This window comes from Staurois parvus, unplaced genomic scaffold (assembly GCF_062004578.1).
Source record: "Staurois parvus isolate SC_StPar_1 unplaced genomic scaffold, SC_StPar_1.0 ptg003721l, whole genome shotgun sequence".
NCBI classification, from domain to species: domain Eukaryota; kingdom Metazoa; phylum Chordata; class Amphibia; order Anura; family Ranidae; genus Staurois; species Staurois parvus.
Window position 1 is genome coordinate 75,948 of NW_028321517.1, and position 25,065 is coordinate 101,012.

General features: G+C 47.2%; 8 protein-coding genes across 8 annotated transcripts; 4 read left to right on the top strand and 4 right to left on the bottom strand.

Moving 5' to 3' along the window:
• Positions 1-1,948: 1,948 nt before the first annotated feature.
• Positions 1,949-2,276, top strand: LOC149427480 (histone H4). Its single transcript, XM_089667974.1, has one exon. It carries the CDS (start codon positions 1,965-1,967, stop codon positions 2,274-2,276), a length of 312 nt encoding a protein of 103 aa, XP_089524100.1. The 5' UTR covers positions 1,949-1,964.
• A 1,750-nt stretch (positions 2,277-4,026) lies between these two features.
• Positions 4,027-4,484, bottom strand: LOC149427481 (histone H2A type 2-B). Its single transcript, XM_089667976.1, has one exon. The coding sequence runs from the start codon at positions 4,475-4,477 to the stop codon at positions 4,085-4,087; it is 393 nt and encodes a 130-aa protein (XP_089524102.1). The 5' UTR covers positions 4,478-4,484; the 3' UTR covers positions 4,027-4,084.
• Positions 4,485-4,743: 259 nt separating this feature from the next.
• LOC149427482 (histone H2B 1.1) lies at positions 4,744-5,238 on the top strand. Its single transcript, XM_089667982.1, has one exon. It carries the CDS (start codon positions 4,794-4,796, stop codon positions 5,172-5,174), a length of 381 nt encoding a protein of 126 aa, XP_089524108.1. The 5' UTR covers positions 4,744-4,793; the 3' UTR covers positions 5,175-5,238.
• Positions 5,239-13,504: 8,266 nt separating this feature from the next.
• On the top strand, positions 13,505-14,262 carry LOC149427483 (uncharacterized). The gene has a single exon (XM_089667979.1). It carries the CDS (start codon positions 13,512-13,514, stop codon positions 14,205-14,207), a length of 696 nt encoding a protein of 231 aa, XP_089524105.1. The 5' UTR covers positions 13,505-13,511; the 3' UTR covers positions 14,208-14,262.
• Positions 14,263-14,869: 607 nt separating this feature from the next.
• Positions 14,870-15,306, bottom strand: LOC149427484 (histone H3). The gene has a single exon (XM_089667984.1). It carries the CDS (start codon positions 15,304-15,306, stop codon positions 14,896-14,898), a length of 411 nt encoding a protein of 136 aa, XP_089524110.1. The 3' UTR covers positions 14,870-14,895.
• A 3,739-nt stretch (positions 15,307-19,045) lies between these two features.
• LOC149427485 (histone H4) lies at positions 19,046-19,357 on the bottom strand. The gene has a single exon (XM_089667977.1). The coding sequence runs from the start codon at positions 19,355-19,357 to the stop codon at positions 19,046-19,048; it is 312 nt and encodes a 103-aa protein (XP_089524103.1).
• A 2,213-nt stretch (positions 19,358-21,570) lies between these two features.
• Positions 21,571-22,032, bottom strand: LOC149427486 (histone H2A type 2-B). The gene has a single exon (XM_089667981.1). The coding sequence runs from the start codon at positions 22,019-22,021 to the stop codon at positions 21,629-21,631; it is 393 nt and encodes a 130-aa protein (XP_089524107.1). The 5' UTR covers positions 22,022-22,032; the 3' UTR covers positions 21,571-21,628.
• A 281-nt stretch (positions 22,033-22,313) lies between these two features.
• Positions 22,314-23,274, top strand: LOC149427487 (histone H2B 1.1-like). Its single transcript, XM_089667978.1, has one exon. The coding sequence runs from the start codon at positions 22,338-22,340 to the stop codon at positions 22,716-22,718; it is 381 nt and encodes a 126-aa protein (XP_089524104.1). The 5' UTR covers positions 22,314-22,337; the 3' UTR covers positions 22,719-23,274.
• Positions 23,275-25,065: the final 1,791 nt, after the last annotated feature.

The window sequence follows — 25,065 nt, forward strand, 5'->3', positions numbered from 1 at the left end:
GAAGGGTTAATTGCATAATTAACCTGACCCGGTAACAATCGCTCTCAGGCTGTGGCACATAGATTGTGGTCCAGTGAGCTGGAAAATCTTTGTGCAGGGTGCAGTTGGGCGTGGCATTGTTACGCAAGTGACAGCGCGGTTTTAGATTGGCTAGTCCTTCGGTCACAAGTTGGTGAGAAGGGCTGGGGTCTGACGCCGTGCCCGTCACAGAGAAGTCTATTGTTTTCTGGCTGCTTGAGAATTTGATTCCGGCTGCTGAGAAATCTGTTGTTGTTGCTGGGGGGGGGGGGCTTCTGCTGCTGGCTGCGGGGGATCTAACTTACTGCTTTTCTTGTTATCATTAAAAAATTCCATACAAATGACCTGACACCACAGAATGATACACGGATCTGTATTCTCTGAAAGGGGAGGTACTGGGAGATGGGTAGGGGGTGGAGACAAGAAGTGACTCAGAAGGGGGAGTTCCTGCACCTATTCTCTGAGAAAAAAAAGCCCGGCCACTGACAGCTGAGCGTGGAATATTTAGTAGCCAGGAAATGTCACGGATGGACTTATTGCACAGGTGGCCAGCTATCACGGGACCACGCTTGGTGTCACTGAGCTCCTGAGAGCGACCCATTCTTTCACCAATGTTTGTAGAAGCAGTCTGCATGCCTAGGGGCTGATTGTATACACCTGTGTCCATGGAGGGGATTGGAGCACCTGTGACCAGTGGTGTATTTTGATTTTGTGCTGCCCTAGGCAAGACTAAAATCAGGCACCCCCCTCATCTAAAGTTGCCCCACCTTTTCCTGTTTAAGATCCACCCCTTCATCTGGAAACTCCATCCCTTTCTCTTTAAGCTTCATCTCTTCCTATTAGAATTCCAGCCACTGACAGCAACGATGGGGTGCTATTCCTCCTACTGACACCAATGTTAGGGCACTATTCCTCCTACTGACACCAATGTTGGGGCACTATTCCCCCCACTGACACTAATGACGGGTCACTATTCCTCCCACTGACAGCAATGACGGGTCACTATTCCTCCCACTGACAGCAATGACGGGGCACTATTCCTCCCACTGACACCAATGACGGGGCACTATTCCTCCCACTGACACCAATGACGGGGCACTATTCCTCCCACTGATACCAATGACGGGGCACTATTCCTCCCACTGATACCAATGACGGGGCACTATTCCTCCCACTGACACCAATGACGGGGCACTATTCCTCCCACTGACACCAATGACGGGGCACTATTCCTCCCACTGACACCAATGATGGGGCACTATTCCTCCCACTGACACCAATGACGGGGCACTATTCCTCCCACTGATACCAATGATGGGACACTATTCCTCCCACTGACACCAATGATGGCGTGGTGTGACAGTGCGCTCTGTGTCTGTGCGGTTTGACATTGCAGAGACTGACCTGCTTGTGTTCTGTACATACTGAGACTGGACATTGCAGAGACTGACCTGTTAAATCAATGAAATTCTCTGCAGAGGAATGAATGGCTGTGACCCCGCCCCTTTCCATCAGTCTCCCTTCAGGTCCGCACAGAATTATACCCAGTAACGTGGGGTATCGATATAAATGTTTGTGTTGTTTATTTCCAAGTCATATTTCTCAATATTAAATTGCTGCTAACAATAGTAACTGGTGATGATGGTTTGTGTTCTGAAATGTGAAAGATGAATGTTTCTGTGTAATCTCCGAGGAAGAAATAGAAAACCATTGAGAAGAATGAAGAGATTTGTCTCCTGGAGATGGATTTCTATTGTCATTAAGGAATCTGAAAAGGGCGGAACGTGGAGAAAGCTTCCAAATGAATCCAATTGTATTGTGTATAAAGAATGGGTGTGACTCCGCCTCTTCCCAGGAAGGTTCCCATCAGGTCCGCTCAGGCTGTATAAAAGGAAGGCGGGCCCAGCTCAGAGCTCAGTCGGTGTTTGCAGCAGAGAAGAATCGTCATGTCTGGTCGCGGTAAAGGAGGGAAGGGTCTGGGGAAAGGCGGCGCCAAGCGCCACAGGAAGGTGCTCCGGGACAACATCCAGGGCATCACCAAACCCGCCATCCGACGTTTGGCCCGCAGAGGGGGAGTCAAGCGCATCTCCGGCCTCATCTATGAGGAGACCCGCGGAGTGCTGAAAGTCTTCCTGGAGAATGTCATCCGCGATGCCGTCACCTACACCGAGCACGCCAAGAGGAAGACCGTCACCGCCATGGATGTCGTCTATGCTCTCAAACGGCAGGGACGCACCCTCTACGGGTTCGGAGGATAAATCCTCACAACCCCCCCCCCCCCTTCATCGTCACAAAGGCCCTTCTCAGGGCCGCCCACCTTCTCATACAAAGGGCTATTGATTGATCATCTCCAGGGTTCTCTCTGCTCCTCCTGGGGGGAGGATTGCCGCTCATTCCAGTGATGGGGATGATGGAACTATCCGTCAGTCATTCTATATAACAGGATGACGTCATGGATATAGTTCTGCAATTCCAATCATGAATCTGTCCAATCACCTGATTGCATAGTGTGTGATCGGTAATCGGGATGGATCCGGTTCGGAATGCCGGATTTTGCATTGTAACGTTAGAGTAAAATAAACATGTCGGTGATCGCGATGCGCTTATGTTTGTGACCGATCTGAGCCCCGAATAATGAAAGGGTTCATGGATGTTCTTACAGAGAAACCGATTTGATTCTCTAGATATGTAATATTTCCTCTATCGATTCATTGTACATATTTATCTGGCGGTGTCATGATTACCGATTTTTACAAGATATTTCAATATACTGGATGTGATATATGGGGGGGGGGGGGGGTCTGTAATTGTTAAAAGGAAGGACAGGATCGTATACAGATCTGATAGAATCGTACGATACTTTATTTCTCATCATATAGAAAGGTAGAGATCTATGACATGTATGATGTCACTCATGTTCTGTATGTTGCGGGGGGAGGGGAATCCTGGATTCTGAGAAGACAATATATGAAAGTAATCATCAGAATCCATTTCTAGTCATTGTTTGTTAGTCCGCAAACACATTGGATATAGAGGATCCTGGGGACAGAGATAACAGAACAAGGATTGACATGACTCGGTAATCCCCGACATCCATCTGTAGACATCCCTGATTAATCAATACAACTGTCTGGAATGAAAGCGATGATATTTCTCGGATGTCTCATCTGATGATCTCCTTTGTTCTCCGGCTCGGATTTGGCGGTATAATCGGGCTGAAGGTTTCTCTGGAACGATGGATACAATTCCGGAGGCAGAATTTGAAATCTGAGCCAATCACAGCTGTGGGCGTTGTCTCCATCAGCCAGTAATGCATTTCTTACGAGAAGTATAAACAAGTATTCGGAGATCTCTATTCCTAGTGCAGGAAGTTCTACATCGTGTCGGGTTTTGAGTACAAATAAAACATTTCGAATGGAAGGATTGATCGATCTTCCCGGATAAAACGGTCAATGGACGCAGATCGTCTGTAACGGTCCATAGAACTCCGGCGGGAAATTGGAATGTATTAGACAATTGAAGCCATGACAGATTTTTATTCAAATAAGACAATGTGGGAGGAAATGATCTGATCCGGAAGATTTTTGATGTCAATGAAATGCTTTTCTATATTTTACCGTTTAGATTTCGGATATGAAAACCGGTTATCAGCTACAAATAACCCGCCCAATCCCGGGGCGCCGAGAGATCACTTTCTCCCCAGAAAGTTCAACATAGAAATCCTTCCCGGCGTCCAAACCTCTTCCTATGGAGAAGCAGAGGAGACTTACTGTCCGGACGGCGGGAAGGATTTCCACCTTTTCGAATTGTCATTACAAACACGTGACAGCTTCCATCCCAGAACGTCCTTTACTAATCCGAGATCTACAGAGCAGGACGGAGGGAAGAAGTCGCCGACTTTCCTCCTCCACCCCCCCAGACCCCGAGAATCCCATAGAAGCGGGAGATAGAGAGGAGTGTGGGATTGGTGTCCATAGAAGCCGTATGTCCGCCCTTTGTATGGAGATGTGGGGGGCTCTGAGAAGAGCCGTTGTGTTGGCGGATAGAAGGGAATCCTGTGGGGGGATTACTTGCTCTTGGCGGCCTTGTGGCTCTCGGTCTTCTTGGGCAGCAGCACGGCCTGGATGTTGGGCAGGACTCCTCCCTGGGCGATGGTGACGCCACCCAGCAGCTTGTTGAGCTCCTCGTCGTTGCGGACAGCCAGCTGGAGGTGTCGGGGGATGATGCGGGTCTTCTTGTTGTCTCGGGCGGCGTTGCCGGCCAGCTCCAGGATCTCAGCCGTCAGATACTCCAGGACGGCGGCCAGATAGACGGGAGCTCCGGCCCCGACCCGCTCGGCATAGTTGCCCTTCCGGAGCAGACGGTGAACACGACCGACAGGGAACTGCAGACCGGCCCGGGACGATCGGGTCTTGGCCTTAGCCCGAGCCTTGCCTCCTTGTTTACCGCGACCAGACATGATGGGATGAGTGACGAATCACACACAGATAGGCCCCAGCAGCCGCTTCCTCTCCTTTATACACTCCATGCTCTGACGTCACACGCTGGGATTGGTTGCTTTTCAGTACAGCCAATAGCGGTCAGACTTCATTCTACACCAATCTGTGCTCGAGAAATGAAAGCATGACGTCACTCGCCATCACATGACTGAGTCTTCCAATAGAAGAGTGAGGAGGGATGAGGCTCCTTTGCATAGGCCGCCTATAAAAGCAGCACATGAGGGCGGCTCCAGCACACTTTCCCCGCAGCCAGCCAAGCAGTGGTGAACCCTGATCATGCCTGAACCAGCCAAGTCTGCGCCGGCGCCCAAGAAGGGCTCCAAGAAAGCCGTGACTAAGACCCAGAAGAAGGACGGCAAGAAGCGGAGGAAGACTAGGAAGGAGAGTTATGCCATCTACGTGTACAAGGTGCTCAAGCAGGTCCACCCCGACACCGGCATCTCGTCCAAGGCCATGAGCATCATGAACTCCTTCGTCAATGACATCTTCGAGCGCATCGCCGGCGAAGCTTCCCGCCTGGCTCATTACAACAAGCGCTCCACCATCACCTCCCGGGAGATCCAGACCGCCGTCCGCCTCCTCCTGCCCGGAGAGCTGGCCAAGCACGCCGTCTCCGAGGGCACCAAGGCCGTCACCAAGTACACCAGCGCCAAGTAATCCCCCCGCCCCCGGGGCCCCATCATCCCAACAAGGACACAAAGGCTCTTCTAAGAGCCGCCCACCATTCCAATCACTGAGCTGTCATCACATTGTATTGCCGCTAGAGGTCCCCCACACGTCACACTTACACTGGACATTCGTTCTAGGGACGGACTAACCTGCACATTGGGGGGATGGGAGGATTGGCTGCAATGCTCAACACTCCCATTAGGTGTCACTATATTACACACATAGACGGGAAGGATTTTCTTTTCTCTTTTCTGCTCTGCTTGATACATTGTTACACGTAGTAGAGGCGAATGTTTAACTCTTCACTGACTGATATATGTGCGGCTGTAACATGGCATCATAGGAAATTATACAGAAATCATGGAAACATTACTCCATATATTACTAGGAACAGATTTACTGATTTCATATAGTACGCAGATGTGGAAAACACGACATTTCAACCGTTTTACTAAAACTTTATAAAGATTACAAAGTGCAAATGCCAAGCAAAAAATTAATGCATTTCTGATAATGTGGTTATTATGGATCCGCATGGGGATTATGGGAGGAATATAATGGTCACACATCACCTACACATTATATTTCACCTTTTTAAATATATGGCTAACATTGCTTTTATATCTGGGATTATGGGGGGATATCATGGTAAACATGCATTTGACCTTTTTCATAATATGAGAATACTATTTTTTTTTTCTTCAACATGGGTATCATGGATGAATGATTGCAGATACACACTTCAAGGAGCATATTTGAATTTTCTCCTAAGAATGAGTATAGTTATTTTTCTATATTAGGATTATGAGTGTAATATGTTTAAACACGTTTAGGAACACATTTGACCCCGTTCTGATAAGAGTATGAGAATAGATTTATTTTCAACATGGGGATTATGGGTGGAATATTGTTTCTTTTTAACATTCCTAGGGATATATTTGATGTATTTCTGATCAAAAATATGAGAATAGTTATTTTTATACATGGGGATTAGGGGTGTATTGTGGTGGATACAATCAGATCATTGTTCTACCTGAGGAATTCACAGATTTAAACGTTTATAAATTGCAAGTACAAACCTCAAATCTGACATAATAACGTGCATGAATAGAGGAAGGAGATTTGGCAGAGAAAGAAAGAGAACAGCAGTCATAAGAACAGATCTAATTCCACAAGCGGAGTCAAGTATCCACCAGCATGATACGCACCTTGAAAAGTGTTAATCACCCATTAGCCCTCTATATGTTTCTGAGAAAGTGAAAGCATACCAATTGGACCATAGTTTGTGGAATCTGGCAACCATGTCATCGGTCATAGTCAATGTCCTTTCCAACTCCTGATTGACGTTAACCTCTCTTATCCAGTCAGAATCGATGGGGCCTGAGAGGTCTTCCAATGCCTGGGGATTAGGGACTTGGCCACATTCAAAAGGTGCCATACCAAAGATTGCTTGTACGACTTCAAAGAACACTCAGAGATATGGAGGAGACAACATTTGGGGGTTAAGTTTAATGCAGTCTCAGTAATAGAGTATGTCAACCGAGAATGTTGTCCCACAATGGCATAAGCCTTGGGCATTGCCACCAAATATCTAACAGGGAGCCCTCGGCTGATTCACAGCACCAACATAGGTCTGACGTCTGGGGGAAGCACCTCTTTAACCTACCCGATGTAGCATAACATCTTGTTAACAATTTGCAGGAGGTTTCTTGAGTCCTAGTGCTGATGGAGCATTTTTAAGAAAAAAATGCAGGCTTTTCTTCATTGACACGTATTGATGTGCCATCCTAGAGGAGTTGGACTGCCTGTGCAACCTCTGTAGGGTCCAGGTATCTCTTCATGCCATGTCCTCATGTCAGTAGTGACACTGACCCTAGCCAAGTGCAAAACTAGTGACAAACAGTCAGAAATGATGTCAGTAGCCTCCACCTGTAAAACCATTTCTGTTTTGGGGGTCGTCTCATTGTTGCCCATCTAGTGCACCTGTTAATTTCATTATCACAAAAGCAGCTGAAACTGATTAACAACCCCCTCTGCTACTTAACTGACCAGATCAATATCCCAGGAGTTTAAATGACTTGAAGTAATACTCTGATTTAAAAAACTTTTCCTTGTTTTGAGCAATATATATAATTATACACGCACACACTATATTGCCAAAATAATTGGAACACCCCTCCACATCATTGGATTCAATCTATGGACACCGGTGTATATAATCAAACACCTAGGCATGCAGATCGCTTCTACAAACATTTGTGAATTATTATACAGGATTTATATAGTGCAGACAGTTTCCTTAGCGCTTTACAATATAAAGGGAGACAATACAGAAATGATAGAGATCAATACATTAGGGTTAGCAGGGCCCTGCTCCTTGAAGTTTACAATCTAAGAGATTTGTGAAAGAATGGGTCGCTCTCAGGAGCTCAGTGAATTCAGTTCAAGTGTGGTCCCGTGATAGGTGGCCACCTGTGCAATAAGTCCATCCGTGACATTTCCTGGCTACTAAATATTCCACGCTCAACTGTTAGTGGGATTATAACAAAGTGGAAGCAACTGGGAACAACTTCTACTCATCCACCAAGTGGTAGGCCACGTCACATGACAGGGCGGGGTCAGCGCATGCTGAAGCACACAGTGCTCAGAAGTCGCCAACTGTCTGCAGAGTCAATAGCTAAAGACCTCCAAACTTGGTGTGGCTTTCAGATTAGTACAACAACTGTACATAGAGAGCTTCATGGAATGGGTTTCCATGGCCGAGCAGCTGCATCCCAGCCTTCCATCACCAAGTGCAATGCAAAATGTCAGATGCAGTGGTGTAAAGCACGCCGCCACTGGACTCTAGAGCAGTGAAGATGTGTTCTCTGGAGTGACCAATCATGCTTCTCTGTGTGGTAATCTGTTAGACGTCTCTGGGTTTGGAAGTAACCAGGAGAACGGTACTTTCCTGACTGCATTGTGCAAAGTTTAATGTTTGGTGGAGGGGGTATTATGGTGGGGTGTTGTTTTTCAGGGGTTGGGCCTGGCCCCCTAGTTCCAGTGTTACTTTTAAGTCGTCAGCATACCAAGACATTTTGGACAATTTCATGCAGCTGCAGGCATCATCCTGGTATAACCATTCAAAGTCCAGTGATGTACCAGTACGTTGCTGGTCCAAGGTTGTACAAATGTCTAAATAGTGGCACGTTTGAATAAAAATTGTCCACGTATAAGTGGTTCCCCACATGGAAAAAGGATGACACCAAGTCCCAAACTATCTTGCCACTGCTCTCCATGTAGTCTGGGCATAGGGGGGGGGGGGGGGGGGGCTCCATGTGATCTTTTCCCTCGTAAATCTAAAATTTATAGCTATATCCTGTTGCTCTCTCACAGGTCCTCTACATCTTGGCCCCATATCTGGCACGCTTGCTGGGGAGAAATTGTTTGAATGCAAGGCGGCCAGAAAAATTAATGAGGGACTCATCAATGTAGATGTTTTGCTGGGGAGTATAGACATCTGCAAATTTTTGGTTAAGGTGATTTATGAGGCATTTCTACTATAGGGTTGCTTAGAAGCGATTCAACATGTCCAGTAAAAGAAAAAAATTTAAATAAAATTTTGTCATCAATGTAGGCCAAAATGTATTCTGTGCCATGTCTTTGCTAAAAAGAAAAGTCCCAATACATGTAAATTAATTGTTTTACGTGAAAGTTATAGCGTTTACAAATGGCTGTGTAGATACTGGAATTTTTTTGTTTTTTTATTTAATAATAATGTCGGTGATCAGTGACATATAGCGGTACTGCGGTGGACATTCTAACACTGGGGGGAACTGACTTGGTGTCAATGACATCCCCAATGACACCAATACAGAGATCAGTGCTAAAAAAAAACCCACTGACACTGTACTAATGGCACTGGACAGGAAGGGGTTAACATTTGGGGGCAATCAAAGGGTTAACTGTGTGCTAGGTGATTTTTTTTTTTTTCTAAGGGGCAGGGAGGGGGGGTGCTTCACTGTAAAAGCACACTTCTCTGGATGGCACTGCTCAGCCATCCAGAGAAGTGTGCCCAAGCTGACAGGGAGGAGGGATGTTGGTAAACAAGGCAGGTGATTGACGCCCGGGGCTGCGATCAGCGGAGCGGGTAGGGCGGTCACACGCCTCATGCGCCCCCCCCACCCGGAAATGCAAAAAAAAGTATATTTACATAATTTTGCGCACCTGTACCGCCATGTAGCAGTATATCTGTTATACGGCGGTGGGTATTAAAAGACTTTTCAAAAACTGTTGTTTTGTGTTCAATTAAAGATGCTAATGAGCCTGTCTGCCTGCTGCAAACCCCCATAACCACCGGGCCAGGGTTCTGTGAAAGAGGCCCTTGCCCCCCCCCCCCAAAGCTGATGGCACATGGCCTGGTAAGATGCAGGGGAGGTCGCTTAATTCCCCCCCTTTCCTTCCCTGCCAGGCCTGTGCTCGGATCAAGGGTCCAGTCGGAATTTAGGAGGGACTTTTCCCCCATTTGTTTTTTCTTTTTTTTCAGGGAGAGTATTCTCCCCTCTGTCTTTGGCTGTGTCAAGCAACACACTGCATAAGGCATACATGTGATACAGAGGAGCTGTGATGCAGATGATAACTGACATATTCAGAGGGCGGGAGTCTCCCAGGATTCTGGTGACAACCCAAAACTGGGCAAATTCCTTCACTTTCACTCTACCTGATAACAGTAAACAGGGAAAACGAGAAGGTGAATCTATCTAATGGGGCACAGGGAGCAGGAAAAAACTTTTACCCTTTCTCCTCTTTATCCAATACTGTTTTTTTATTTTTTTTTTTAAATAGTGTGCCGTTTGTTCCTATTATTCTATTCATTTCTTACAAAGACCGAGTGTGCAGAGGGAAGGGGGGGGGGGGTGTCTTGGTGTCTGTGAGCTTATGAAAATGTAATACTACCTGAGGTACATCTTAAAAGATTTGGGGGGGGGGGTATGCCAACGCAATTTCCAGGTAAAGCTTTTGATGTATTCTTTATTTTCTCCAATCAGTTTATTCCTTGCAGTTATTATCTTTTGTCCCATCAGCCCCTCTGTACTATATTGTAAGCTCCCTGGAGCAGGGCCTCCTAACCCTCTTGTATTATTATTATTATTATACAGTATTTATAAAGCGCCAACAGTTTGCTCAGCGCTGTACATTACAATGGGAGACAGAACATGCGACAGTACAATGACAATACAATGCAATACACGAGGGGTTTGAGGGCTCTGCTCCTCGAAGCTTACAATCTAGGAGGGAGGGGATAGTGGTACAGGAGGAAATAGCTGTGGGGGATGGAGTGGTAGGAGGAGTGGAGGAGGTTTTCAATTAGCAGTGGGCGGGGTAGGCTTCCCTGAAGAGGTGGGTTTTCAAGGTGTGCCTAAACGAGAGGAGAGTAGTTGATAGTCTGATGGATTGGGATAGGGAGTTCCAGAGTATGAGTGACGCTCTGGAGAAGTCCTGGAGGCAGGTATGGGAGATGGAGACTAGGGAACTGGAGAGAAGGAGGTCTTGTGAGGAGCGGAGTGTGCGTGTTGGGTGGTACTTGGATATTAGGTCGGTGATGTAGTTCGGGGCAGTATGGTGGACGGCTTTGTACGTCAGTGTTAGGATTTTGAATTTGATCCGTTGGGCAATCTGAAGCCAGTGGAGGGATTGGCAGAGGGGGGTGGAGGACACTGAGTGGAAGCCAGTGGAGGGATTGGCAGAGGGGGGTGGAGGTCAGTGGAGGGATTGGCAGAAGGGGGTGGCGGAAACGGAGCAGTTGGTAAGGTGGATGAGTCTGGCAGCCGTATTCAGGATGGACTGAAGCGGGGATAGCCAGCGGCGAGGCAGGCCAGTGAGGAGGGAGTTGCAGTAGCCAAGTCGTGATATGATGAGGGAGTGGGTGAGCTGTTTAGTGGTTTCTGGGGTTAGGAACGTGTGGATTTTGGCGATTTTGCGGAGGAGGAGTCTGCACGAGTTTGTTAGTGAATGGACTTGGAGCAGGAAGGATAGATTGAACTCGGGAATGACACCTAGTACTCTGGCTTGCGGGGCGGGCTTGATGGTGGCATTGTTGGACGTGATGGAGCAGTCAGGGTGGGGGGGGGGGGTGCGCAGGCTGGGGGGAAGACTAAGAGCTCGGTTTTGGAGAGGTTCAGTTTAAGGAAGTGGAGCGACATCCAATCTGATATGTCGTTCAGTAGCCTTGTGATTTGGGCGGAGACTGAGGGGCTGAGGTGGGGGGTCGAGAGATAGATTTGCGTGTCGTCAGCATAGAGGTGGTAGTTGAAGCCGTGGGAGTGTATGAGTTGGCCAAGGGAGGAGGTGTAGATGGAGAGGAGAAGGGGCCCGAGGACAGAGCCCTGAGGGACCCCAACAGAGAGGGAGAGTGAGGAGGAGGTGGTAGTGTCATAGGTAACGCTGAAGGAGCGTTGAAGTATTGAATTGTATTGTTGCTGTATTGTCTCCATTTATATGTTTTACAGCACTGCACAAAGGGTTGGCTCTATATAAATCCGGAATAATAATCACAATCATCATCAGATAATATTAATAATACTATTCCCTTCTTCTTGGTCTGAGCAAAAGGGGGACACCCGGACCCACCACATGGGAGATAATATTAGGATTTCCAGCAAAGGTCTCATTACTGACATGATCTCTGGGGGAATCGAATGTTGATGGATTGCAACAATGTATCAAGCAGAGCAGAAAAGAGAAACATATTTAAAGTAACAACAAAATCCTTCCTTGTGTAAAATATAGTGACACCTAATGGGAGTGTTGAGCATTGCAGCCAATCATCCCATCCCCCCAATATGCAGGTTAGCCCGTCTCGGCTAGAGAGGAGCGGTGCTTTGTGGATAGAGAGGAGCGGTGCTTTGTGGATAGAGAGGAGCGTTGCATGACAGCTGACATATTCATCAAAGGGGTGAAGTCTCCCAGGTGATGTATTTAACTCTTTCTGGTCATATTCTGGTGACAACTCAACATTTGGCAATATTCCTTTACTTTCACTCTACCGGAGAACACTAAATAGGACAAAGACCGAAGATGGAGCGCAGAGAGCTGAAAAAAAACGCTGCAATCCTCTTTTTTTCCGAAACAGAGTTTTTTTTATTTTTTTTTGTTTTGTGCGTGTTTTTTTTTTTTGTGTGTAGTTCACATACTTTGTACACTTTCATTTTTGCCCTCAATGCCACATGAAAAACAAAAAAAAAAGTATTTTAGGTATTGGCGGTGGGGGGGTGTACATGTCTTCCCTGTCACTTCTAGGGCCCCTAGGCCATGCCTTATCTGGGGAGGTGATTGTATCCGGATTAGAATCATAACAACTGAACGAAGAAAAGAAGTGTCAGGGTCAGTAGACATGTGTTGGTCTTAGAGGAACCCCACCGCTCATTCCCCTCCAAATAGCCGACATTTCCTCTCCACATTCCCCACATGATAGACAAGAATGGGATTTGCAGCAAACTTCCTATTCCTGAAATGATCTCTCAGGGAATCCAAATGTGATGGATTGACTTCCATCACTGAAAGCATCAAATCCTATTGTAGATCCGAGGATTCCGAGCAAACCTCCCCCCTGAGCAGTCTATGGAGCTGTGGAGTGAAATGTGGCAATCAAGTCATTGGCAGGATTTGGCTCTCAATGTCCATTTGTGATGATGAGCCAATAATGACACCTAGGCCATGACACCTGACACCCTGTAATGGGCGGAGCCCTTTGTATGTCTCCCAATGTCGGCCATGACATGACACAAGGATCTCCTGTGATCGGCCGATGTTTTTGTTCCCGGCTCCTTGTAGTCAGCTAGAGATGAGCCGAGTTGTGTATTAGAGGGAAATGTTTGGCGATCTCCCCTCTTCCCTCGTGTAATGTGAAGCGGATTGTAGTGGGGGATGGGAGCAGATTGTTTTGTGGGTAGAATGTGTCCCCCCAAGCAGGTAGAAGGCAGAATGGGCCCCCCACTCCGGAGGATGGTTGTGTTTGCAGCCTCTGTGTTCAGCCTCGTGAGCAGCTCCTGACAGCTGGAAGTGACCCCCGATAAGTGACAGAACGATGTCCGATGTGCACCGGGGAGCCGATCTCCTCCCTGGACTATTTCGGAATAAAATCGGTTTTATATCTACCGGGAAACACATGAAGGGAGAGAATATACTCCAACACTGGAATGACAGCCAGTGGGCGTGTCTGCTGTGTAACCAATAGCAGGACAGAGTGGAGTTGTGTGTCAACCAATCGCAGTGTTAGAAGGTCTGTATATAAGGCGGAGCGCCGTGTGATTTGTAATGAACTATTGTGGAAACATTTCCCGAGTCATGACGGAGACTGAGAGCGCCCCAGCCGCCGCTCCTCCAGCGGAGGCCGCCGCCAAGAAGAAGCCGGCTAAGAAGGCGTCAGCCGGAGGAGGAGCCAAGAAAGGCATCAAGAAGGCGTCCGGTCCCGGCGTGTCCGAGCTCCTGGTCCAAGCCGTGTCCGCTTCCAAGGAGCGCAGCGGGGTGTCCCTGGCCGCCCTCAAGAAGGTCCTGTCCGCCGGAGGATACGATGTGGACAAGAACAAGAGCCGCCTGAAGATCGCCCTCAAGGCGCTGGTGACTAAGGGGAGCCTCGTCCAGGTCAAAGGCCATGGGGCCTCCGGATCGTTCAAGATCAACAAAAAGCAGCCCGACGGCGCCAAGGCGAAGCCCAAGAAACCGGCCGCTAAGAAGGCCGCCAAGTCCCCTAAGAAGAAGGCGACCGGCAAAGCCCCCACCGCAGCCAAGAGCCCCAAGAAACCGGCCGCCAAGTCCCCCAAGAAGAAGGCGGCCAGCAAAGCCCCCACCGCAGCCAAGAGCCCCAAGAAGAAGCCGGCCGCCAAGAGACCAGCAAAGGCTGCAGCCAAGAAGGTGACCAAGAGCCCCAAGAAGAGCAAAGCTGCAGCCAAGCCGAAAAAAGGCGCCAAGAGTCCCGCTAAGGCCAAGCCGGCAGCTAAGAAGGCGGCTAAGCCCAAGAAGGCCGCTCCGAAGAAGAAATAATGGGCGGCGACCTCCTTCATCTCCACCCCCCAAAGGCTCTTCTCAGAGCCCCCCACCTCCCCCCCAACAGAGCTCTCCATACACACACCGACCACGAGCCGCATCCTCCCTCCTCCAGTCTCCATCCTCCTCACATTGTACACTTGTTCCTTATAGGTCATCCAATGATTCTTCCGATCCTACAAATGATTACTGTTTGGCCAAAGGAGAGATCCCTCCCGATACATTTCACAGGCCCGAATTATATTTTCTATAGAAAACCGGCCGGGGCGGCACTCGGAGAGCAGAAGGAAGAATCCTCCCGGTGTGTCCGTGTGTGCCGCCCCGGCAGAGCGATGTGATCTGTGATGACCCCGATGTAGTATCGGAGGAGGTAATAGAGGACATGACGGACCCCCCAATAGTGACATCTCCGTGTGGAAGGGGCCCATTCGGATGGATCTCATTGTATGTCTCACATTCCATGACTAGTTATGAGCGAATTAATAATGAATAAAACCAGTAAAGGAATGGCGGTCCCGGGGGGGCTGAGAGGAGGAAGTGCCGAGATTTCCCTGACAACAGCAGCCTGTTCCCGGGTGTTGTAGTCATTGTAGTTCGGTAGTGTAGAGCTCTGTGTGGGGGGAGGTGGTGGCTCTGAGAAGAGCCGTTGGTTGGTGGGTTGTGTGGAATGTCTGTTGCGGGGGGTCTAGGCCCTCTCTCCGCGGATGCGGCGTGCCAGCTGGATGTCTTTGGGCATGATGGTGACCCTCTTGGCGTGGATGGCGCAGAGGTTGGTGTCCTCGAAGAGTCCGACGAGATACGCCTCTGCGGCCTCCTGCAGAGCCATGACGGCGGAGCTCTGGAAGCGCAGGTCGGTCTTGAAGTCCTGGGCGATCTCTCGGACGAGGCGCTGGAAGGGCAGCTTGCGGATGAGCAGCTCGGTGGATTTCTGGTAGCGGCGGATCTCTCGGAGAGCCACGGTGCCGGGCCTGTAGCGGTGAGGCTTCTTCACTCCGCCGGTGGCCGGGGCGCTCTTGCGGGCGGCTTTGGTGGCCAGCTGCTTGCGGGGAGCTTTCCCTCCGGTAGACTTACGGGCGGTCTGCTTGGTACGAGCCATCTCTACTCCTCTCTTGCCGGGAACTGCGAATGTAATGCGCCTCCGCTCTGCACAGCTATTTATACACATCCCTGCCCTCTGATTGGACAGTAAACACACGCCTCTGATTGGTTTACTTAAAAAGCGGCAGCTTTTACAATCTCCGCCCAGACAGGCACAATATCTTTGTTAGATCGGCCATGGGTCTCTGGGATCTCCTCACCACCAAATGAGGAAACATCGATAAGAATTATGTTTCTAATTAAAGATTACAATTCCTTATTGATGAAAGAATTAGAAGCTCCGAGAGTGGACTATTCTGTCCATAATTCAGTAAATTACATGAAGGAGGGGGAGGGGATAAAACGGGACAATGCTGTCACGTGTTTGTAATGACAATTCTAAAAGGTAGAAACAATAGAAAGGCTTTCAGGGTGAGATTCTGGGGAAATGATTATATACAATCTTTATCATCCACTTTCTGATTATCAGATCATTTCTGCACGAAAAAGATACAAAAATATTTATTTTATCTGAAAGAAAAATATAACTGTCATTGTTTCATCTGTAATTACATTCCAATCTCCCGCCGGAATTATATGTGACGTCACAGACAATCCGCCCTCTTACCGCCAAATCCGATACGGAGAACAAAGGAGATCATCAGATGAGACATTTATCGGCGAACAATCACCAACACTTTCATTCCAAGCAGATTTATCGATTAATCAGGAATGTCTACAAATGGACTCTGATGATTACTGGATCGTGTGAAACATTTCTATAAAACATTGTATATTTCACTATCAGATCTGTATACGATCATGTCACAATGACCGATGTGTGTTTCTCTCTCTTTTAGCCATGTAGCAGTCACTGACCCCCCCCCCCATATATATCACATTCAGAATATTGATAATACGAAATGACTGGTAGAAATAAGAAGTGATCATGACACCGCCAGATAAATATGTACAATGAATCGGTAGAGATAATCTGACATGTCTGAAGAACCAAATCGGTTTCCTCTTTGTACCTAGAAATCAGCAACATGTTTACAGAATAATACACCTATCATTGCAACAATTCTGTGTGCTATTCTGTCTCAGTGTTACAATACACATAACATTCGATTTTTAGATCGATCATTTCTTTGTGAGGGGCGAACATTCAACATCAGCCGGGGATCAAATACTTATTCCCTTCACTGTATCCTCTGTCCCGCTCTGCATCCAGAACCACCAGGTTCTAGCAAAGATTCTGCCTTGTTCTTGGCATTGAATGGGACATTCTGAATACCTCGTGTTCTACAAAGACTCCATTGTGCCATGCATCGGTCCAGTTGGGGGCTTTTTGTTCCTTTTTGCCCACCTTATAACCGGTGGGGTTATGTCTTTCTAAACCTTTTGATGAAATCTCCCACCATCCCTTCCAAATAGAAATATGAATATAAGGATCAACATCAAATGGAAACCTTTATAAGGCTCTTAAAATCCCAACCTTCCTGCTGGACTGAATCTCTTTTTCTCTGTTAGACTTCTAGCCTTCCCATTAACAAAGGAGTCTCTTTATTTAAATGCTTGAGACTATCGCACATCATATATACTCAGTTGTCATGAATTTTCCAATATTTTACATATGTTTATTTCCTGTGTCAGCCCTATCTAGTGGCCACAATGTGGTATTTTCTTGATAGATGTAATTCGGGAAAATACTGCTTTATGGCCACTAGATGGAGCTGATGATTATAGGAAATAAATGCATTAGACCAACATGTGTTTATTTATGACAGCTGAACAAATGCCTGAGACATTCTCACAGCACATTTACTATAAGTAGGCTCATAGGCTGTGTGTCTCAAGCATTCCCTCAGCTGTCATGAATTATCCCGCATTTTGCTTTCCACCAGTGTATTAAGGTTTGAAAATGAGCCCAAAAAAGGAGATTGTTTTGAGATGTTTGAGTTTTTGCCCACAAATGGAGGAATGTGCATTCAGTCAAGGCTCCTCCTGGGGAAGATGTTGCTGTTGAGGTAGAGTATGTGGGTGTGGACACTCTGGAAGCTCATGTCCGGGCCGGTCACCTTTGATAAGTCAACAATCATTTTTGGAACAACAATTCTAAACAAATTACAATTGTATCCATGATGTCATATATAGACCCCAGATGGTTTAGTCAGATCAGGGAAAGCTTCATCCCAACATATGCTTTGGAAACTGTAACACAATTGGCAGATGTGTTGATATCGTTCAACTTATTCCAGAACTCCACATTCCTTTTCCCCGTAAAGTGATACTAAACCCCCCACTGTTCAATTTGCGTTATTCCTTCTCTTCCTGCATATGGATGGCGGCAACTCCAACGCTTTTGGGATACAGAGTACAAATAAATATCAATAAACGGTTTTAAGATTGAGTCATAACAGCTTTGCATTATTGTGATCAGATGATCACCGGGTCCTGATTACCGGGATCGCACAGCGTCCCCTTGTGTTGGTACAGTCACATCGGCATACCGGTACTTTGCTGTACAAGACAGACGGGAGGACGAGAAGTGCTTAAAGGAGTGAAAATAACAAAGCAAACAAAAAAAAGTTAGAATTTTTAATACAATAAGTTTTAAAAAAGAAAAAAAAATCATGAAGATAATTAAATGGGGAAAGATAAAAAGGAGTTAACTAGGACCGATTACAGTAAATTAAGAGTTAATAAGAAGTTAAACAGAGGAACAGTTCATTAAAAATTACATATTTGACAGGTTGCTTTTAACGGACTCCAACTGCAGATTGAAGTTCATCCCTTTGACCTGTAGATGAATAAAGAGAAAGATACAAAATTAAACAATGTTTCTTTTTATCTGTTTTAGGGCTGAGCAATGCCGATTATAAACATCGTTAGGCAGTTTAATTTTTTTATAGAGCTGAAGGATTAACGTTTTGGGCGGAAGAAAACGAATAGAATGATTTATCAAAAATCTTCCTGATCAGATCATTTCCTCCCAAACTATTTGGGTGTTTTATATGAATGAAAAACCTATAACTGTCATTGCTTAATAAATTCCAATTTCCCGCCGGAGTTCTATGGAACGTTATACAATCCGCCCTCTTTACCTCCAAATCCGATAAGGAAAATCGATCGATCAATCATTCCAGGCTCTGCAATTAGACAAATCATAAGAGCATTGCAAATGTACACAAAATGCGACAAGATGGAGTTCTCAGTTTATTGATTTTGTTGAACTTCCTGCACTATTAATAAAAAACGCCTAATACATGTTTTTTTCCTCGCAAGAAAAGCATTAATGGCTGATGGAGACGCCTTTCATTCAAAGCAGATTTATCGATTAGTCAGCAATATCCACTAATAGATCCTGATGATTACTGAATCACGTAAAACATTTTTATAAGAAATTGTACATTTCTAGATCAGATCTGTGAGAACGATATATTGTAGACTTGTATCTGTTACAGATATAACACTGCCAGATACATATGTGCAATGAATCGAGAAAACATGACATGTCTGAAGAACCAAATCGGTTTCCTCTTTGTAACAAAGCTTCTAAATAAGTGATATTCGGTTAGCGGGTTCCATCACCCCCCCCCCCCCCCCCCAATACTGGAATGATCGGCAATCCTACCCCAAGGAGGAGCACAGATAGAACCCTGGAAATCATCAATCAATAGCCCTTTGTATGAGAAGGTGGGCGGCCCTGAGAAGGGCCTTTGTGATGATGAAGGGGGGGGGGGGGTTGCGAGAATTTATCCTCCGAATCCGTAGAGAGTGCGTCCCTGCCGTTTGAGAGCATAGACGACATCCATGGCGGTGACGGTCTTCCTCTTGGCGTGCTCGGTGTAGGTGACGGCATCGCGGATGACATTCTCCAGGAAGACTTTCAGCACTCCGCGGGTCTCCTCATAGATGAGGCCGGAGATGCGCTTGACTCCCCCTCTGCGGGCCAAACGTCGGATGGCGGGCTTGGTGATGCCCTGGATGTTGTCCCGGAGCACCTTCCTGTGGCGCTTTGCGCCGCCTTTCCCCAGACCCTTCCCTCCTTTACCGCGACCAGACATGACGATTCTTCTCTGCTGCAAACACCGACTGAGCTCAGGGCTGGGCCCGCCTTCCTTTTATACAGCCTGAGCGGACCTGATGGGAACCTTTCTGGGAAGAGGCGGAGTCACACCCATTCTTTACACACAATAGTCATGCCCATTCATTACATAGAATAGAATTGTATTCATTTGGAAGCTTTCTCCACGTTCCGCCCTTTTCAGATCCCTTTAATGACAATAGAAATCCATCTCCAGGAGAGAAATCTCTTCATTCTTCTCAATGGTTTTCTATTTCTTCCTCGGAGATTACACAGAAACATTCATCTTTCACATTCCAGAACACAAACCATCATCACCAGTTACTATTGTTAGCAGCAATTTAATATTGAGAAATATGACTTGGAAATAAACAACACAAACATTTATACCGATGCCCCACATTCCTGGTTATAATTCCGAGCGGACCTGAAGGGAGACTGATGGAAAGGGGCGGGGTCACAGCGATTCATTCCTTTGCAGAGAATTTAATTTATTTAGACCCTTGTGAACATTTGGATGATTTTTAGTGACTGATTTGGAGGAGGAAACCGATTTGGTTCCTCAGACATGTCATATGTTCTCTCTGGATACATTGTCCGGATTTCTCTGGCAGTCTCCTTATTTCTACCAGTCATTTCACATTTGTTTTTATGAATATTCTGGATGTGATATGGGGGGGGGGATCTGTAACTGCTACATGTGTGAAGGAGGGACACACAAATATCGGTCAGTGACATGATCGTATACAGATGTGATCATGGAATCTACAATACTTGTATTCACAATGTGTTACATGATTCGGTAAATATGGAAATCCATCTCCAGACTCATCAATACATCTACTTGGGATAAAAGCGATGATATTTCTCGGATAAATGTCTCATCTGATGATCTCCTTTGTTCTCCGGCTCGGATTTGGCGGTATAACCGGGCGGAATATTTGTAACGATCTACACAATTCCGGCGGTCAAACTTTGATGACAGCAATTTAAAATATGAGCCAATCACAGCTGTGGGCGGTTCCTTCATCAGCCAGTAATGTTTTCCTTACGAGAAATCCCTAGAAATGTATCCGGATTTTGTATTCTGGGAGGGAAAGAAAACATTGCAATGGACTTGATGTTCTGGAACTCGCAGAGCCTGGAATGAATGGAAGGATTGATCGATCTTCCCGGATAAAACGGTCAATGGATGCAGATTGTCGGGCGGGAAAGCTGAAGTAGAAAGTGGAGCCAACGGACAGTTCTGGGCGATTCCTTCAGATAAAACGTTTCTCTACTCGGGAGTTTGAAGAGATCTGTTCCCTCAGTCGGGAGGATCGTTGTTCGGTATGGATTGAATATATAGACTTGATTGATCTCTTCTCTAAGAAAAAAATCAGCAAACAAAAAACTGCATTTTGTCGGGTTTTGTATTATGAGGAATTGGAGTGAAAATAAAACATTTCATATTTGGAGATTTGAATGAAGCGATTAGAAAGTTGATCCAATGACCGTTATAGACGTTTCCTTCAGACAGTAAAACATCTTTTTTTCTACGTGATGTGTGAAGGAAGTGATGAGATCTGTTCCCTCGGTCGGGGGGATCGTTGTTCGGTATACATTCGGTATATATAACCCACCTCTTCAGGGAAGCCTACCCCACCCTCACCTAACAGCCACTGCCCTTCCCTCCTCCTACCACTCCATCCCCCACAGCCGTTTCCTCCTGTGCCTCTACCCCCTCCCTCCTAGATTGTAAGCTCGAAAGAGTAGGGTCCTCTTACCCCTTGTGTACGGTTTGATGTTACTGTTCTGTTTCATGTATTGTCCCCCCCTCTATTGTACAGCGCTGAGCAAACCCTTTGGCGCTATATAAACTCGATAAATAACTAATATATTGAACGATCTCTGATCTTCAGGAGAAACTCATCACAACCAAAGGAAGGCGGATAAGATCCGTCCCTGGAATAAGATGTCATTTCCCCAGAGTCTCACACTGAAAGCATTTTCTATTATGTTTTATACCTATAAAAAATAGCTTACAACGTTTTGTACCGTAAATTATATTTATAAATAAATTATTTTATCTTGCGACAACATAAGCAAAAGGATCTCCGACTTCTCCCCGAGACTCCCATAGAAGCAGGAGATAGAGAGGAGTGTGGGGTTCGTGTCCATAGAAGCCGTATGTCCGCCCTTTGTATGGAGATGTGGGGGGCTCTGAGAAGAGCCGTTGTGTTGGCGGATAGAAGGGAATCCTGTGGGGGGATTACTTGCTCTTGGCGGCCTTGTGGCTCTCGGTCTTCTTGGGCAGCAGCACGGCCTGGATGTTGGGCAGGACTCCTCCCTGGGCGATGGTGACGCCGCCCAGCAGCTTGTTGAGCTCCTCGTCGTTGCGGACAGCCAGCTGGAGGTGTCGGGGGATGATGCGGGTCTTCTTGTTGTCTCGGGCGGCGTTGCCGGCCAGCTCCAGGATCTCAGCCGTCAGATACTCCAGGACGGCGGCCAAATAGACGGGAGCTCCGGCCCCGACCCGCTCGGCATAGTTGCCCTTCCGGAGCAGACGGTGAACACGACCGACGGGGAACTGCAGACCAGCCCGGGACGATCGGGTCTTGGCCTTAGCCCGAGCCTTGCCTCCTTGTTTGCCGCGACCAGACATGATGGGATGAGTGACGAATCACACACAGATAGGCCCTAGCAGCCGCTTCCTCTCCTTTATACACTCCATGCTCTGACGTCACACGCTGGGATTGGTTGCTTTTCAGTACAGCCAATAGCGGTCAGACTTCATTCTACACCAATCTGTGCTCGAGAAATGAAAGCATGACGTCACTCGCCATCACATGACTGAGTCTTCCAATAGAAGAGTGAGGAGGGATGAGGCTCCTTTGCATAGGCCGCCTATAAAAGCAGCACATGAGGGCGGCTCCAGCACACTTTCCCCGCAGCCAGCCAAGCAGTGGTGAACCCTGATCATGCCTGAACCAGCCAAGTCTGCGCCGGCGGCCAAGAAGGGCTCCAAGAAAGCCGTGACTAAGAGCCAGAAGAAGGACGGCAAGAAGCGGAGGAAGACTAGGAAGGAGAGTTATGCCATCTACGTGTACAAGGTGCTCAAGCAGGTCCACCCCGACACCGGCATCTCGTCCAAGGCCATGAGCATCATGAACTCCTTCGTCAATGACATCTTCGAGCGCATCGCCGGCGAAGCTTCCCGCCTGGCTCATTACAACAAGCGCTCCACCATCACCTCCCGGGAGATCCAGACCGCCGTCCGCCTCCTCCTGCCCGGAGAGCTGGCCAAGCACGCCGTCTCCGAGGGCACCAAGGCCGTCACCAAGTACACCAGCGCCAAGTAATCCCCCCGCCGGGCCCCATCATCCCAACAAGGACACAAAGGCTCTTCTAAGAGCCGCCCACCATTCCAATCACTGAGCTGTCATCACATTGTATTGCCGCTAGAGGTCCCCCACACGTCACACTTATACTGGACATTCGTCATTCTGTAGTACAAGGGCCTCCCTCATTGGATACACATTGGAGGGGGCACCTGGTTTGGGGGAATCTGCAGGAAGGTTGTAGAATGTATGGCCGGCCTTCCATGGGTCATGACATCGGTCATTGTTGTACAATCTGATTGGAAGGTATAAATTTGAAGATGTATTCTAGATAGAAGAAATCCATCCGAGTCCAACATTCCCCTTATCCTGAATTTCTGATGTTTTCCCTCTTGAAGATGGAAAGGTTCTCATTTGTACATTGAATATCGTCTGTTAGTGGGAGCTGGAAAATAAACCGCCCTATCGCATTGTATATGTTCCCCGATACAGAAGTCAGTATTTCCCATCCTATTGAGGGGGATCCTATTGTATCCAGGAATATAGATCTATAGGGGTCATGGGGGGGGGGACAGGTTCGCTTTGTGTTTGATGACATATGTAGGACTATGCACAGAGCAGGCTCATGTCTGGAGATGTGTATACAGGGGGATGCTGATGGGGGATGGGTGACATTGTCAGTATACAGGGGGATGGGGGACATTGTCAGGATGGGGACTTCTGGACACTTGGACTAGTTTAGGGCTCATCTGCTTCCAGTTATTACTGACACACATCCCTGTCATTTGTCTCACTTTTGTCATGCTATACTCTGATTAAAAAATTGTCCTTGTTTTGACCATTATATATAATTATACACCAAAGATATTGGAACACCCCTCCAAATAATTGGATTCAATCACCTCCATGGCCACAGGTGTCTATAATCAAACATCTAGGCATGCAGATTGCTTCTACAAACATTTGTGAATTATTATACAGGATTTATATAGCACAGATAGTTTCCTTAGTGCTTTACAATATACAGGGAGACAATACAGCAATGATAGAGATCAATACATTAGGGTTAGCAGGGCCCTGCTCCATAGAGCTTACAATCTAAGATTTGTGAAAGAATGGGTCACTGTAAGGAGCTCAGTGAATTCAAGTGTGGTCCTGTGATAGGTGGCCACCTGTGCAATAAGTCCATCTGTGACATTTCCTGGTGACTAAATATTCCACACTCAACTGTTAGTGGTAATCAGGGGTGGACTGACCATTTGGAAACTCGGACACTGCCCGATGGCCCCGGGGTCAGTGGGGGGCCCCATGAGATGCCCCTGGTACCTTTTTCATAGGCTTTTTTGAGTTTGGGCAAGGACACAGGGGCCTCATGATCCCCTATTGCCCGGGGGGCCATGAGTTGTCAGTCCACCCCTGGTGGTAATATAACAAAGAGGAAGCAACTGGGAACAACAGCAACGCAGCCACCAAGTGGTAGGCCACGTCACATGACAGGGCGGGGTCAGCACATGCAGAAGTGTACAGTGCGCAGAAGTCACCATCTGTCTGCAGAGTCAGTAGCTAAAGACCTCCAAACTTTTTTATGGCCTTCTGATTAGCACAACACAGTGCGTAGAGAGCTTCATGGAATGGGTTTCCATGGCCGAGCAGCTGCATCCAAGCCTTCCATCACCAAGTGCAATGCAAAGTGTTGGATGCCGTGGTGTAAAGCACGCCGCCACTGGACTCTAGAGCAGTGGAGATGTGTTCTCTGGAGTAACCCAGATTCTCTGCCTGGCAATCTGATAGATGTGTCTGGGTTTGTAAGTTGCCAGAAGAACGGTACTTCCCTGACTGCATTGTGCCAAGTGTAAAGTTTAGTGGAGGGAGGATTATGGTGTGTTTTTCAGGCTTGGCCCCTTAGTTCCAGTGAAGGGATCTTTTAAAGCACCAACATGCCAAGACATTTTGGACAATTTTATGCTCCCAACTTTGTGGGAAGAGTTTGGGGATGGACCCTTCCTGTTACAGCATGACTGCGCACCCGTGCAAAAAGTATGGTCCAAAAAATGATGGATGAGCTTGTTTGGGGTGGAGGAACTTGACTGGCCTGCACAGAGTCCTGACCTCAACCCCATAGAACACCTTTGGGATGAATTAGAGCGCAGACTGGGAGCCAGGCCTCCTCTCCCGACATCAGTGCCTGACCTGACAAATGTGCTTCTGGAAGAATGGTCCAACCTTCCCATAGACACCCTCCTAAACCTTGTGGACGGCCTTCCCAGAAGAGGTGAAGCTGTTATAGCTGCAAAGGGCGGGGCCAACTCAATATTGAACCCTATGGACTAAGACTGGGGGACCATTAAAGTTCAAGTGCGGGGAAAGG

What these genes read in the sequence shown, in the direction of transcription:
- LOC149427484 (XM_089667984.1), bottom strand. Translation starts at nt 15,306, where the DNA reads ATGGCTCGTACCAAGCAGACCGCCCGTAAGTCTACCGGAGGGAAAGCT.
- LOC149427485 (XM_089667977.1), bottom strand. Translation starts at nt 19,357, where the DNA reads ATGTCTGGTCGCGGTAAAGGAGGGAAGGGTCTGGGGAAAGGCGGCGCA.
- LOC149427487 (XM_089667978.1), top strand. Translation starts at nt 22,338, where the DNA reads ATGCCTGAACCAGCCAAGTCTGCGCCGGCGGCCAAGAAGGGCTCCAAG.
- LOC149427480 (XM_089667974.1), top strand. Translation starts at nt 1,965, where the DNA reads ATGTCTGGTCGCGGTAAAGGAGGGAAGGGTCTGGGGAAAGGCGGCGCC.
- LOC149427486 (XM_089667981.1), bottom strand. Translation starts at nt 22,021, where the DNA reads ATGTCTGGTCGCGGCAAACAAGGAGGCAAGGCTCGGGCTAAGGCCAAG.
- LOC149427481 (XM_089667976.1), bottom strand. Translation starts at nt 4,477, where the DNA reads ATGTCTGGTCGCGGTAAACAAGGAGGCAAGGCTCGGGCTAAGGCCAAG.
- LOC149427482 (XM_089667982.1), top strand. Translation starts at nt 4,794, where the DNA reads ATGCCTGAACCAGCCAAGTCTGCGCCGGCGCCCAAGAAGGGCTCCAAG.
- LOC149427483 (XM_089667979.1), top strand. Translation starts at nt 13,512, where the DNA reads ATGACGGAGACTGAGAGCGCCCCAGCCGCCGCTCCTCCAGCGGAGGCC.